The following is an 11,174-nucleotide window of genomic DNA, read 5'->3' on the forward strand; positions in this document are numbered from 1 at the left end:
CAAGTGCTCTGCCACTGAGCTACAGCCCCAGCCCACATTATTTCATTTAATTCTCATTTTAAAAGCCCTTGAGAGATGTTCCTGTCCTCTTACAGTTGAGGAAATTAAACTAAGGTCATGTCACAGCCTGAGATGATGATATGCCCGGTAACTGATAGAATGATTAAGAACGTCCACTTTGCCAGATCACACTAAATATTTAATAGATTCCTGTTGGATGGCTGCATGGCTGAGTTTCCATTGCAGATATCACATTTCTGTAGAACTCTTAACTGCTATCTTTAGGGTAGCGATTGCACAAAGGCAAATTGCGTTGGACCTGGTGCTGTCTTTGCTGTGATTTCCACCTCTGTCATCAAAGGAAGAGGGTATAGTAGTCTTTCAATAGTAATGATGTAAGCTGCAGCCCTGAACCCTGTCCTTCTTTAAGCCTAAATGTGAATCTATGTGGTGAAGTAGTCCCTGTTTTGTCTGCTTTGATTGCTACTCAAATGTATGAACAGAGCCTGTCTCAATGGATCTGTATGGGCATTTGTGTATGGTGGGCAAGTGGAGTGAAAAATGAGGTCAGACCTGTAAGTATAGGTCTGGCAAGGGACTAATTTCCTCTTACTTTGACTTATAGTCTTAATCACAAATGAAAAACTCCATCACTGAATGTTAACAGCGTTGGAAAGTGAAGTGATGGGGCCAGTCCTCTGCCTTTTTGCAGTAGAAAAGTCAAGCCAGGACTCTTCTGTCACAGGCTACTCCTGTTGCTGTTTTAATTTTTTTTTCTTCATACCTTTACTTTGTTTTTATTTGTATGTGGTGCTGAGAATCGAACTCAGTGCCTCACGCATGCTAGGCAAGCGCTCTGCCACTGAGCCCCAGCCCCATCCCCTGCTGTCGCTCTTACTGTTTGTTTTCCATTACGGTAATAGTTGGTGCTTGAATATGAAACAATCTTTTCTGGGGCTGGGGATGTGGCTCAAGTGGTAGCGCGCTCGCCTGGCATGCATGCGGCCCAGGTTCGATCCTCAGCACCACATACAAACAAAGATGTTGTGTCCGCCGATAACTAAAAAAATAAATAAATATTAAACAAAACAAAACAAAACAATCTTTTCTGATCTTTATTTGTTTTCAGCTGCAGCCCCGGTAGAAAAAATGATATCTAGTGAAAGAGCCTCGAGTGCTCCCTCCACTGAGACCCCAGAGGAGTTTGTGGATGACTTTCGAGTTGGAGAGCGTGTTTGGGTGAATGGGAATAAGCCTGGATTCATCCAGTTTCTTGGAGAGACTCAGTTTGCCCCAGGCCAGTGGGCTGGGATCGTTTTAGATGAACCCATTGGCAAGAACGATGGTTCTGTGGCAGGAGTTCGGTATTTCCAGTGTGAACCTTTAAAAGGCATCTTTACCCGACCTTCAAAGTTAACCAGGAAGGTGCAGACAGAGGACGAAGCCAATGGCCTGCAGACAGCTCAGGCATCCAGAGCCGCTTCACCTCTGTCCACGTCTGTAGCCAACATGGTGTCCTCCTCAGCCACACCCTCAAACATTCCCCATAAGTCTTCCCAGCCAAGAGCCAAGGAACCGCCAGCCACGCCTCAGATCAGCAACCTTACGAAAACTGCCAGCGAGTCAATCTCCAACCTTTCTGAGGCTGGCTCAGTCAAGAAAGGAGAGCGAGAGCTCAAAATTGGAGACCGAGTGTTGGTGAGTCATGTGTGCAGCATCCCTGTGTCCTTTTGTTCCTAGTTCTTGTATTTTTTTCACTTTAATAAGTTTTTATTTTTAATGGTAGTGGGGATTGAACTCTGGGGGGAGGGGGAGGAGACCTACCACAGAGCTACATCCCCACCCTTTTAATTTTTTTTTTATTTTTGAGACAAGGCCTCCTTAAGTTGCTCATACTCGGTCTCAATCTTGTGATCCTCCTGCTTCAGCCGAGTAGCTGGATTATAGACATAGAAACAGAAAACATTTTGACTTGAAAATTAAAAGTAGACTTAGAATATGAAATGTTTGATTTGAAATTCTCATGATTTAAAAAAAAAATTGGGGCTGGGGGTGTAGTTTAGTGGGAATGTGTGAGGCCCTGGGTTTCATCCCCCCACCCCCAAGAGAAAAATCCATCACCAGAATACTAATGGCACTACAGTCAGCATTGCTGTGGGAGGTTCTAGATTGCTCCAGAATTTCCCCAGTGCCACCTGCCGTGCCCTTGGGGCTCCTGCCAGGGGCTGTCTTCTTCACACCCTTCAGCCCTCGTAACTTCTGCTTCTCTTGCTATGGAACCAGAACCAGAACTGGCAGAAAAGGGCGTTTCTGTATCAGGTTTGCTGTGGCCTCCACAGGATCCCAACAGGAGGTCCCGCTGCACCCTCCAGGAAGGCAGTCGGCTGGGAGTTCTGCCTTCTCCTCCTGCCCAGTGGGAAGTGAGGGTGAAAGGGATTATGAGAGAATGTCTTTCTGGAAAAATGGTGTGGGTTAAGAATGGGCTCGAGGGGCTGGGGCTGTAGCGCACTTGCCTGGCATGTATGAGGCACTGGGTTCGGTTCTCAGCACCATGTATAACTAAATAAAGGTCTATCAACAACTAAAAAAAAAAAAAAAAAAGAAAGAAAAAAAAGAATGGGCTTGAGGTGAGGTGAGTTGAGCTGATGTGGGCTGGCAGGGGCTTGGCACAGACCTGTCTGCATCCTAGTACTGAGCCTCTGGCTACGGTTTTCCCTTTTTCCATGTGAACATTCTCTGGATCTTGCTGCTGGAGGTTGCTTTAGTCTGTTCTGCATGAGGAGCTTCTTGGGGTGGAGGCTCTGCTGTGTTTGACTCTCAGAGACCTCTTTGCAGACTGGAAGTCCCTAGGGTAACTTGTTACTTGGAATGTTTTTGAGAGGGTCTTTCTTCATTTTTTAGTGTCTTTGATATTTCAAGGTTATAATGTCAGGTGTTTTGAGAAACTTGACCAACTTGTAGCAGTTTGTGTCTGCATTGGGGACTGTATTTTCCTCTGTGAATTCTGAGCTTTATGTCCATATGAGGAGCTTCATCAACTTTTTGTTTTTAAAGTGACACGTTTTATTTTTCTATGAGCAGCTCTTCTACGAAGAATCTGGTAGCGAGTTTTTCTTGTTCTCAACACTTTTATGAAGGTCTTTTGATATTGTAAAAGGGAAAAAATTCTTCACAAGATTTACTTTGCTTGCATTTGAACCTCAAATAACTGTAGTTCATCCAACATAAGCTTTTTATGTGTCTTTATTCATTTGTTTGACATTATATTAGATTTATCTATAATATGTAAATTTAAAAGTGGAAAATGGAGTCACACTATACATACATCATTTCATAATAAACCTTTATGGATTTTAGGCATTTCTGTGCAAGGAATATAGTTCTTCATTTAAATCAAATAAGCTGCTATTTGATATTATATTGTTTGGATGTATGTATTATACCTAATTTAATCATAGGCATTTATAGGCTCTCATTCTTCCCCCCTGGAAATAAAATTTGAATTAAGAGTATTTTTTTTTTTTTTTTGGTACTGGGGATTGAACCCAGGGGTGCTCTACCACCCAGCTACAACCCATCCCTTTTTATTTTATTTTGAGACAGGGTCTCATTAAATTTCTCAGGCTGGTCTTGGACTTGGAATCCTCCTGCCTCAGCCTCCTGAGTAACTGGGATTATAAGTGTGTGCCACTGTACCTGGCAAAGAGTATAAATATTTAATATTTATGTAATAGGTATTACTAAATTGCAGCCCCAAAAGCCCTTACTATTTTATGTTCTTAGAATTAATGTACAAATGTGATTTCTTCTGTTTCTCTCAAGCCTCTTTACCAGTGACTTAGAGCCCCGCAAGCTGTGAATCTGGTTGGTCATTGCCCTTACACTGGGCACTTGTTCATCTATCTGGGCAGCTAATGTGCTCAGGTTTTGTGGGGCTTCATGCTCTGGGGAAGCTATTCTGTACCATAAATTCCATTTCCTTGATTGCTGATATAGTAATTGTTAGCAAAAAGTTCTGTTTTTTTTTTTTTTTTATAGATTAATTTATGTAAGTTGACATTTTTACAATATTAAGACTTTTTCTTAAGGTACATTTTTTTTACTGAAGAAAGAAGGCTTTAAAGTTTCTTTTTTACAGAAAAAATTTACTACTATAGAACCAGGAAAGAGAGATTGAGTAAAACTGGGACTCCGGTCCCCAAATCCCCTTCAGGGGCATACTTTCAGTGATCTAAACACTTCTCCTAAGGCCCTACCTCCTGCAGGTCTTGTCACCTCTCTGTATTGCCACCCTGGGGACCAAGCCTTTAATAGGTGGATCTCTGGGATACAGGTATCCAAACTATAGCAGTGCCTATACACCTGTCATGATTTTCAGGTTCCTTCCCAATCAGTTATTTTTTTAATTGGTGCATTAGAGTTGTGAGTAGTAGTGGGATTTTTTGTTACATATTTGTACATGCACACAATATAACAGTATCATTTGGCCAATATTATTCCCTAGTATTTCCCCTTTCCCTCTCCCTGGTTCCTTTTCTCTACTGTCTTGATCTCTCTTTGGTTTTCATGAGATCCCCCTGCCCTGTCACATTTTTTTTTCCTTTTTCCTTGCTAGCTTTCACATGAGAGAAGACATGTGACCCTTAACTTTCTGAGTTTGGCTTATTTCACTTAATGTTCTCTAGTTTCATCCACTTTCCTGCAAATGACATAATTTCATTTTTCTTTATGGCTGAATACAACTCCATTGTGTATATATACCACATTTCTTTATACATTTGTCCATTGGTGGACACCTAGACTGGTTCCATAATTTGACTATTGTGAATTGTCCTGCTTCAAACATGGATATGCATATGTCATTATAATATGTTTACTTTAATTCTTTAGGATAAATGCCAAGGAGTGGTATAGCTAGTTGGGTCATATGGTGGTCCATGCCTAATTTTGGGGGGAACTTCTGATTTCCATAGTGGCTGTACTAATTTACAATCCCCCCAACAGTGTTAAAGTGTTCCTTTTTCTCCACATTCTTGTCTATTACTTTGTAGGGCTCATATGTTCATATTTAAAAAAAAAAAATCCTGCCTGACTGACATTGAGATCTTTTCTAGCAGGTTAGATAGTATCCCATGTCCTCTGCAGTGATGATTACTGCAGATTTGAATCATTTTTTTCTGATTTTAGTTTTGATTTTTTTTTTTTTCATTTTCATTTTTCACGTGTCCTAAATCTTATTCAACATAGCCTTATGGGATTGCCCAGTAGGGAACTAGAACCTCACACTGCTGATGAGAAGCTGTTTTTTATTTTGAGACAGGATCTTGCTAAGTTGCTAAGGCTGGCCTCAAACTTGCAGTCTTTCTGTTTCAGGCTCCTGAGTGTCTGGGTCCCCATTTTTTCTTTTGAGGCTAGCTCATCCATCTGCCTATGGGATTCACTGGCCCTTCTTACTCCAGACCTGTTGCCCTCGCTGCTCTGAGTCAGGCTGTATTAGATTTAGTTGGACTTCCAGGCTGGTGTGTCTCTCCTGCGTTCTGTTCTTTACATAGAGAGAGAGAGAGGTCCATAGCACAGATCAGTGATGTGATTCCTCTGGGTAAAATCCTTTAGTGCAGAGCCCAGCCTGTCCACAACAACGGCTTAGTTTTCATGCTGTTTAGTGTTTCTGTGGAGCTTAGTAATGGGGCAGTGCTTTCTTTTTGCAAACTGAAGCCAATATCTCAGCCCCAATGGTGCCAAAGTTGGTATATCTCTTGCAATTGTTTGTTTGTGGGTCAAGGAGCCAGCCCACGTGGTGGAGTGCTGCTTTGGGATTCAGACAGAGGACAGTTCAACCTCGGCCTAAACCCAAGTGCTGGTGTGGAAGTTCTATTACTAAGTCATGCCTCCCAATATAAAACAGCTTTATTGCTCCCATGATTTTTTAAGCATATTTATAAAAATATCTTGTGACCTATGATCTTGTATAGAAAAGCAAACTCTGCTAATATCATTCTGGTCAGGCATCATGCTTTTTTATTTTAGTGCCATTAGGACTGCCTCTGGCGATTAGATATTCTATACTTTATCAACCCCAGAGATAAAAGGAGTAGAATTTTTTTGTGGTTTTCTATTAATATTTTAAACCGTTAAAATATTTTAAAAGTCGAAATATTTGTGAGTCCTTGGAAATATATTTGCCTAAATTGCCTACTTCAAAAATCATAACTATAGAATATATTGGGTTTTGTTGGCTTTTTGTTTCATCGGTGTTTTTAGGAGTTTGGGGCAAAGCGTGTTTTTCTTTTTTTTTTTTTTTAGTTGTTGATGGACACCATATCTTTATCTTTATTTATTTATTTTTATGTGGTGCTGAGGATCGAACCTAGGGCCTCATGCATTTAAGACAAGCACTCTACCACTGAACTACAACCCCAGCCTTTGTTTATTTTTGCTGGGGATCAAACCCAGTGCCTCATTCATGCTAGGCAAGTGCTCTGCCGTTGTGCCACATCCCCGGCCCGCAAAGCATGTTTTGAATATGGTTGGAGTGAGTGGGGACTGTGCAGCCATCACACGGCTCAGTATTATAGTGTCCCCATCACCCAGGAGTGCCTTTATGCCAGCCTGTAAGCATTCTTCATCCCATCTGCAGCCCCAAGCAGTCACTGATCTGCTCGCTATCTCTGGAGGCCCTGCCCTTTCTGGACAGTCTCACAAGTGGAATTGAAGTGTGTGTGTGTGTGTGTGTGTGTGTGTGTGTGTGTGTGAGAGAGAGAGAGAGAGAGATTGTTTTACTGTTGTATATATCAGTATTTGATCCTTTATATTGCTAAATATATTTCATTTTGTGGACATACCATATTTTATCTATTTAATGTACTTAGTTGTAATTAATTTATATTTTTGCTGGAGGAATTCATTCTCATAGTTTAAAACAAAATTTTTGGTGCTTATGAGCTGCTATTAAAGCAGCAGTATTATACCACCCTGAAGTAACCAGCTTAACTGTCCCTCTTTTGCTATTTCTTAGTATTTTGGGGATCCTACATTCTGAGGAAGTTCAAATGCTTTTCAGAAAGGAAGATGAAAGAGTTGCAAGAGATAAAGTGCAAGTCAAGCATAACTTTTCATCTTTAAACCAAAGCATCTTCTATTCATGATGAGGCCATCTTTTGTTGCTTATTTGTTCTGGGGAGTTAGTTACAAGAGAGTATTTGTTAAATGTCATCTGCGTTGAGCATACTTATTATTAAGGAGATTTACTTAATATTGTGTGTTATAAATTGGGAGATGAAAAATGATATCAAAAGGAAATAGTTAAAATAACTGGGTCTGTGCTGGGCAGAGTAGCACAGCCCTGTCATCCCAGAGTCTCAGGAGGCTGAGGCAAGAAGATTGCAAGTTCAAGGCCAACTTGGACAACTTAGCCAAACCCTGCCTCAAAAAAATAAAGGACTGAGTAGTGGTACAGCACCACTTGGTTCAACACCAGTACCAAAAACAAAACAAAAGTGGGACTGCTTATTTAGCTCAGAGAAATTAGGACGGTGATTGCATCATGACCCCTCACAGTACACTCGGTAAGGATACTGCTTGGCTGGTGTGTGTCAGACATGTCTGCAGGTATTGGAGAGTTGGTGGTGACCAATGCAGAAAACACAGCATTTTAATGGGGCTTCCCACTGTGTTGCAATAAAGTCTAAGTTCCTTCTTTGGAACGCAGGGCCCAGTGTGACCTCTGACCTCATTCCTGTCTACCTGCCCCTTCTTCACTCCATGCCAGCTGTTCTGGGCTCCTTGCTGTGTCTTCAACACCCCAGACTCATTCCTCCTTGAGGATTTGTTTATTTTGCCTGACTGTTCTGTCCAGGTCTTCTCATGACTGGTGGCTGGTAGTTACTCAGGCAGAGGCTCACAGGAGAGGGTCAGCAACCACAGATATCTGCACAGCACCATCACTCTCCCGTGGCTTTTCATAGCTCGCTCACTCCCTTTCTCTTTTTTCCCCCTCCTGTACTGGGGATTGAACCAAGGGACACTTTACCACTGAGCACCCCCCCCTTTTTTTTTTTTAAAGTTGTATATGGACACATACCTTTATTTTGTTTATTTATTTTTTTAATGTGGTGCTGAGAATTGAACCCAGTGCCTCAAGCATGCTAGGCGAGCGCTCTACCACTGAGCCACAACCCCAGTCCCACCGCTGAGCTACTTTTTATCTTTTGAGACAAGGGCCTCGCGAAGTTACTTAGGCTGGCCTGGAACTTGTACTTGAACTTCTGCTTCATCCTCCTAGGTAGCTTGGATGATAGGCATATGCCACTGTGCCTGGCTGTCTTTATTTTTCTCCTCATGGTATGGGACTTGAACTGAGAGCCTTACTGATGCTATACAAGTACTCTACCGCCGAGCTGCATTCCCACTCCTTGCTAAGTTGCCCAGGCTGGCTTGGGATTTGCAGTCTTCTGCCTCACACTCCTATGTCTTGAGTGCTCTGGTTCCAAACTTATATTAATTAGGGTTTGGAAAAGTACTAATGCTATTGGTTAGTCCTGATTCCCATTTAGGTTTGCCTTACTTCAGTAGGAGATTGAAGTCACTGAATTGCACATGCTTGGTCAGGGGTTCTGAGTGATTTCTGTGAAACCCTTGGAGTGAGCCTGCATTGGCTGGGGAGTGTGCTTCTTCAGTGGGCATCTGCACCTTGTGCGGGCCGGCTACTGTGGGGTGACAGGTGTGCTTGCCTTGGCTCGCCTCGGGCCTAAGCCTGCATGTTGGGCTCTGCATACTTGATGCCCATGCTTACTGCCTCCCTGCTGCTTCTGGGCAGGGACCAGTGGGCTGGCTGCATGGCTTGGTGGCCACGTAGCCATGTCAGTAGCTTAAATTTAATGCAAACGCACACGGTGGAATGTTCTATAATCTCCAGAACTCATCCAAGCTACCAAAAAAAAAAAAAAAACAAACCTTTTTTTTTTTTTTTTTGGTACTACAGATTGAACTCGGGTGCACTGGACCACTGAGCCACATCCCCAGCCCTATTTTGTATTTTATTCAGAGACAGGGTCTCACTGAGTTGCTTAGCACCTCACTTTTGCTGAGGATGGCTTTGAACTTGTGATCCTCCTGCCTCAGCCTCCTGAGCCACTGAGATTACAGGTGTATGCCACTGTGCCTGGCAGAAATTAACTTTATAAAGATATGTTTAAATACATAAAATTTTGACCGTTAATGACAAAGTAGAAAAGAGATTTTAGGACTTTATATGGTTTATCTCCCTTGAAGCTATTTTGAGTGATCACTGCTGATCTTTCACAGGGGAAAGTGCATCGTTTATGAGGTAGGATTTCTAAGTTTGATGGGAGGAAAGGGGTAAGGAAACCCCCATTCTAGGACCTGGTGGCTGTGCATTCTCCCACTTCCTGGTGAAATACATTCTTTCTTAGGGTCATTGTTTAGAAACCAGTTGCTCATCTGTCCTGAGTGTTTTCTGTGAAACCCTTGGAATGAGCCTGCGTTTGCTGGGGAGTTGCTGATCACAGTTCTTTAGACGCCTCCTGGAGGAAGCTGTCGTTGGCAGCAACTTGGACTCACCCTCACAGAGCGGAAGCTTGTCTGAAGGGATTGCATCGTGTCCCCCTCAGAATGTTCTGGTTAGACTGCTGCTGTGATGGCTGGTGTAGAGGAAGGAGAAAGCAGGTCGGTTTTACCCAGGTGACGTTGGGCCTTGGATCCCAGCCGGAGCACCAAGAAGCCCAGAGCAGCTTGTGCTCTTAGCGGGGTGTACTCGCTGCAGATGACCGCCTGCTCCTCCATGGTCACACACTGTGCTCACAATCGTATGTGGATCATCTCACATGGTCCTCACAGCCCTGTGATTACCCCCATGTTACTAATGAGGAAGCAGGTTAGGAATCTCGGAAATGGCTTCATCTGACGGAGCTGGCGTTCGTCCTGGCCTACTTCAGGGCCCATGTTCTTCGCTAGTCCTTCCTTTCTTTGCTGCTTTAGAGACATCAAATTCAGCGCGAGCCCCTGTCATTTTCCTTTTGCTTGATTTATTTGGGAAAGTAGCCTTTACCATGCGGGTGCAAACTGGGAAGGTCACCTTTCATTTATTCAGCACCTGTGCTTCGTGCCTACTCTGCTGGCATTGCAGGTGACATGGCCAAACATGGGACAACTCCTTTCCACTGAGTTTTCTCCCTGACCCCCTCAAGCTTTGGACAGTGCCGTCCGCATGGCATCAGAACATTTCTGAAATATCCCAGAACTGTCTGCTGCTGTCACTTTCACATGCCCTTCCTGCCCATACTGCCTTGAAAGCATCATCCTTTGGGTCCTCAAACTGGTTTGTGTTATCTTTCCATCCCTGTGACAGAATACCTGAGATAAACCACATAGAAGTAGGAAATTGATTGCAGAGGTTTCAGTCTATGGTCACTTGGCCCTGTCTTTGGGTCTGTGGCAGCAGGGTACATCCTGGCAGAAGTGTTGGTGGAGGAAACTTCTCACCTCAAGGTAGCCAGGAGGAGAGAGAGAGGAAGAGGAGCTAGAATCCCAGTATTCCCTGCAGGGGCACAGCCCCAATGACCTCCTTCCTCTAACTAGACCCCAACTCCTGAAGTTTCCACCACCTCTCAGTAGGGCCACCAGCCAGAGAACCAAGCTTTCAACTTATGGTCCTTTGGAGGACCCCTTAACAGTTGCACAAAAAGTTTTTCTTCCAGAGCCTCTGATATTTTTCCTCTTTGGCAAAGGGTTAAATAAAGCTGAAAAGAAGCATGCTTTACTTCTAACTCAGAAGGTTGTATTCAGAAAAAATTATGAACAAATGCCTTAGGTATTAAAAAGATATACTAAAAGTAAACTATTGATTTTGCAAAATTAGGAAGAGCAGTACATTAAAAGGAAAAAGAAAATAATGAAGACAAAGTAAACAAATTGAGAACTTCAAAAAAAGGAACAACTTAGAAAAGCTGATTCCTTGTGATGATCAATAAAATAAATTATCTCCCAAAGGTGCTCTTAATTTTTTTATTCATTTGTTCATTTTGTGGTGCTAGGGATGGGAACAGGGCCTTGAGCATGCTAGATAAGCACCCCCACTGGTCTGTAGAGTTGTGCTCTCAGTCCGGGCTTCCTGACTTTAACACAGTTCTGTTTTTTTTCTTCTTCTTTTTTTTTTT

General features: G+C 42.9%; 1 protein-coding gene across 13 annotated transcripts in view; it reads left to right on the forward strand.

Moving 5' to 3' along the window:
• Clip1 (CAP-Gly domain containing linker protein 1) overlaps nt 1-11,174 on the forward strand; it is a 99,879-nt gene that overhangs the window by 13,408 nt on the left and 75,297 nt on the right. For all 13 annotated transcript variants that reach the window (XM_048785548.1, XM_048785537.1, XM_048785549.1 and 10 more), the window contains one exon: nt 1,130-1,698. In XM_048785548.1, coding sequence (XP_048641505.1) covers nt 1,130-1,698 — 569 coding nt within the window. The remainder of the gene's footprint in view (nt 1-1,129; nt 1,699-11,174) is intronic.

Source organism: Marmota marmota, unplaced genomic scaffold (genome assembly GCF_001458135.2).
Source record: "Marmota marmota marmota unplaced genomic scaffold, marMar, whole genome shotgun sequence".
In the NCBI taxonomy this organism is placed as follows: Eukaryota; Metazoa; Chordata; class Mammalia; order Rodentia; family Sciuridae; genus Marmota; species Marmota marmota.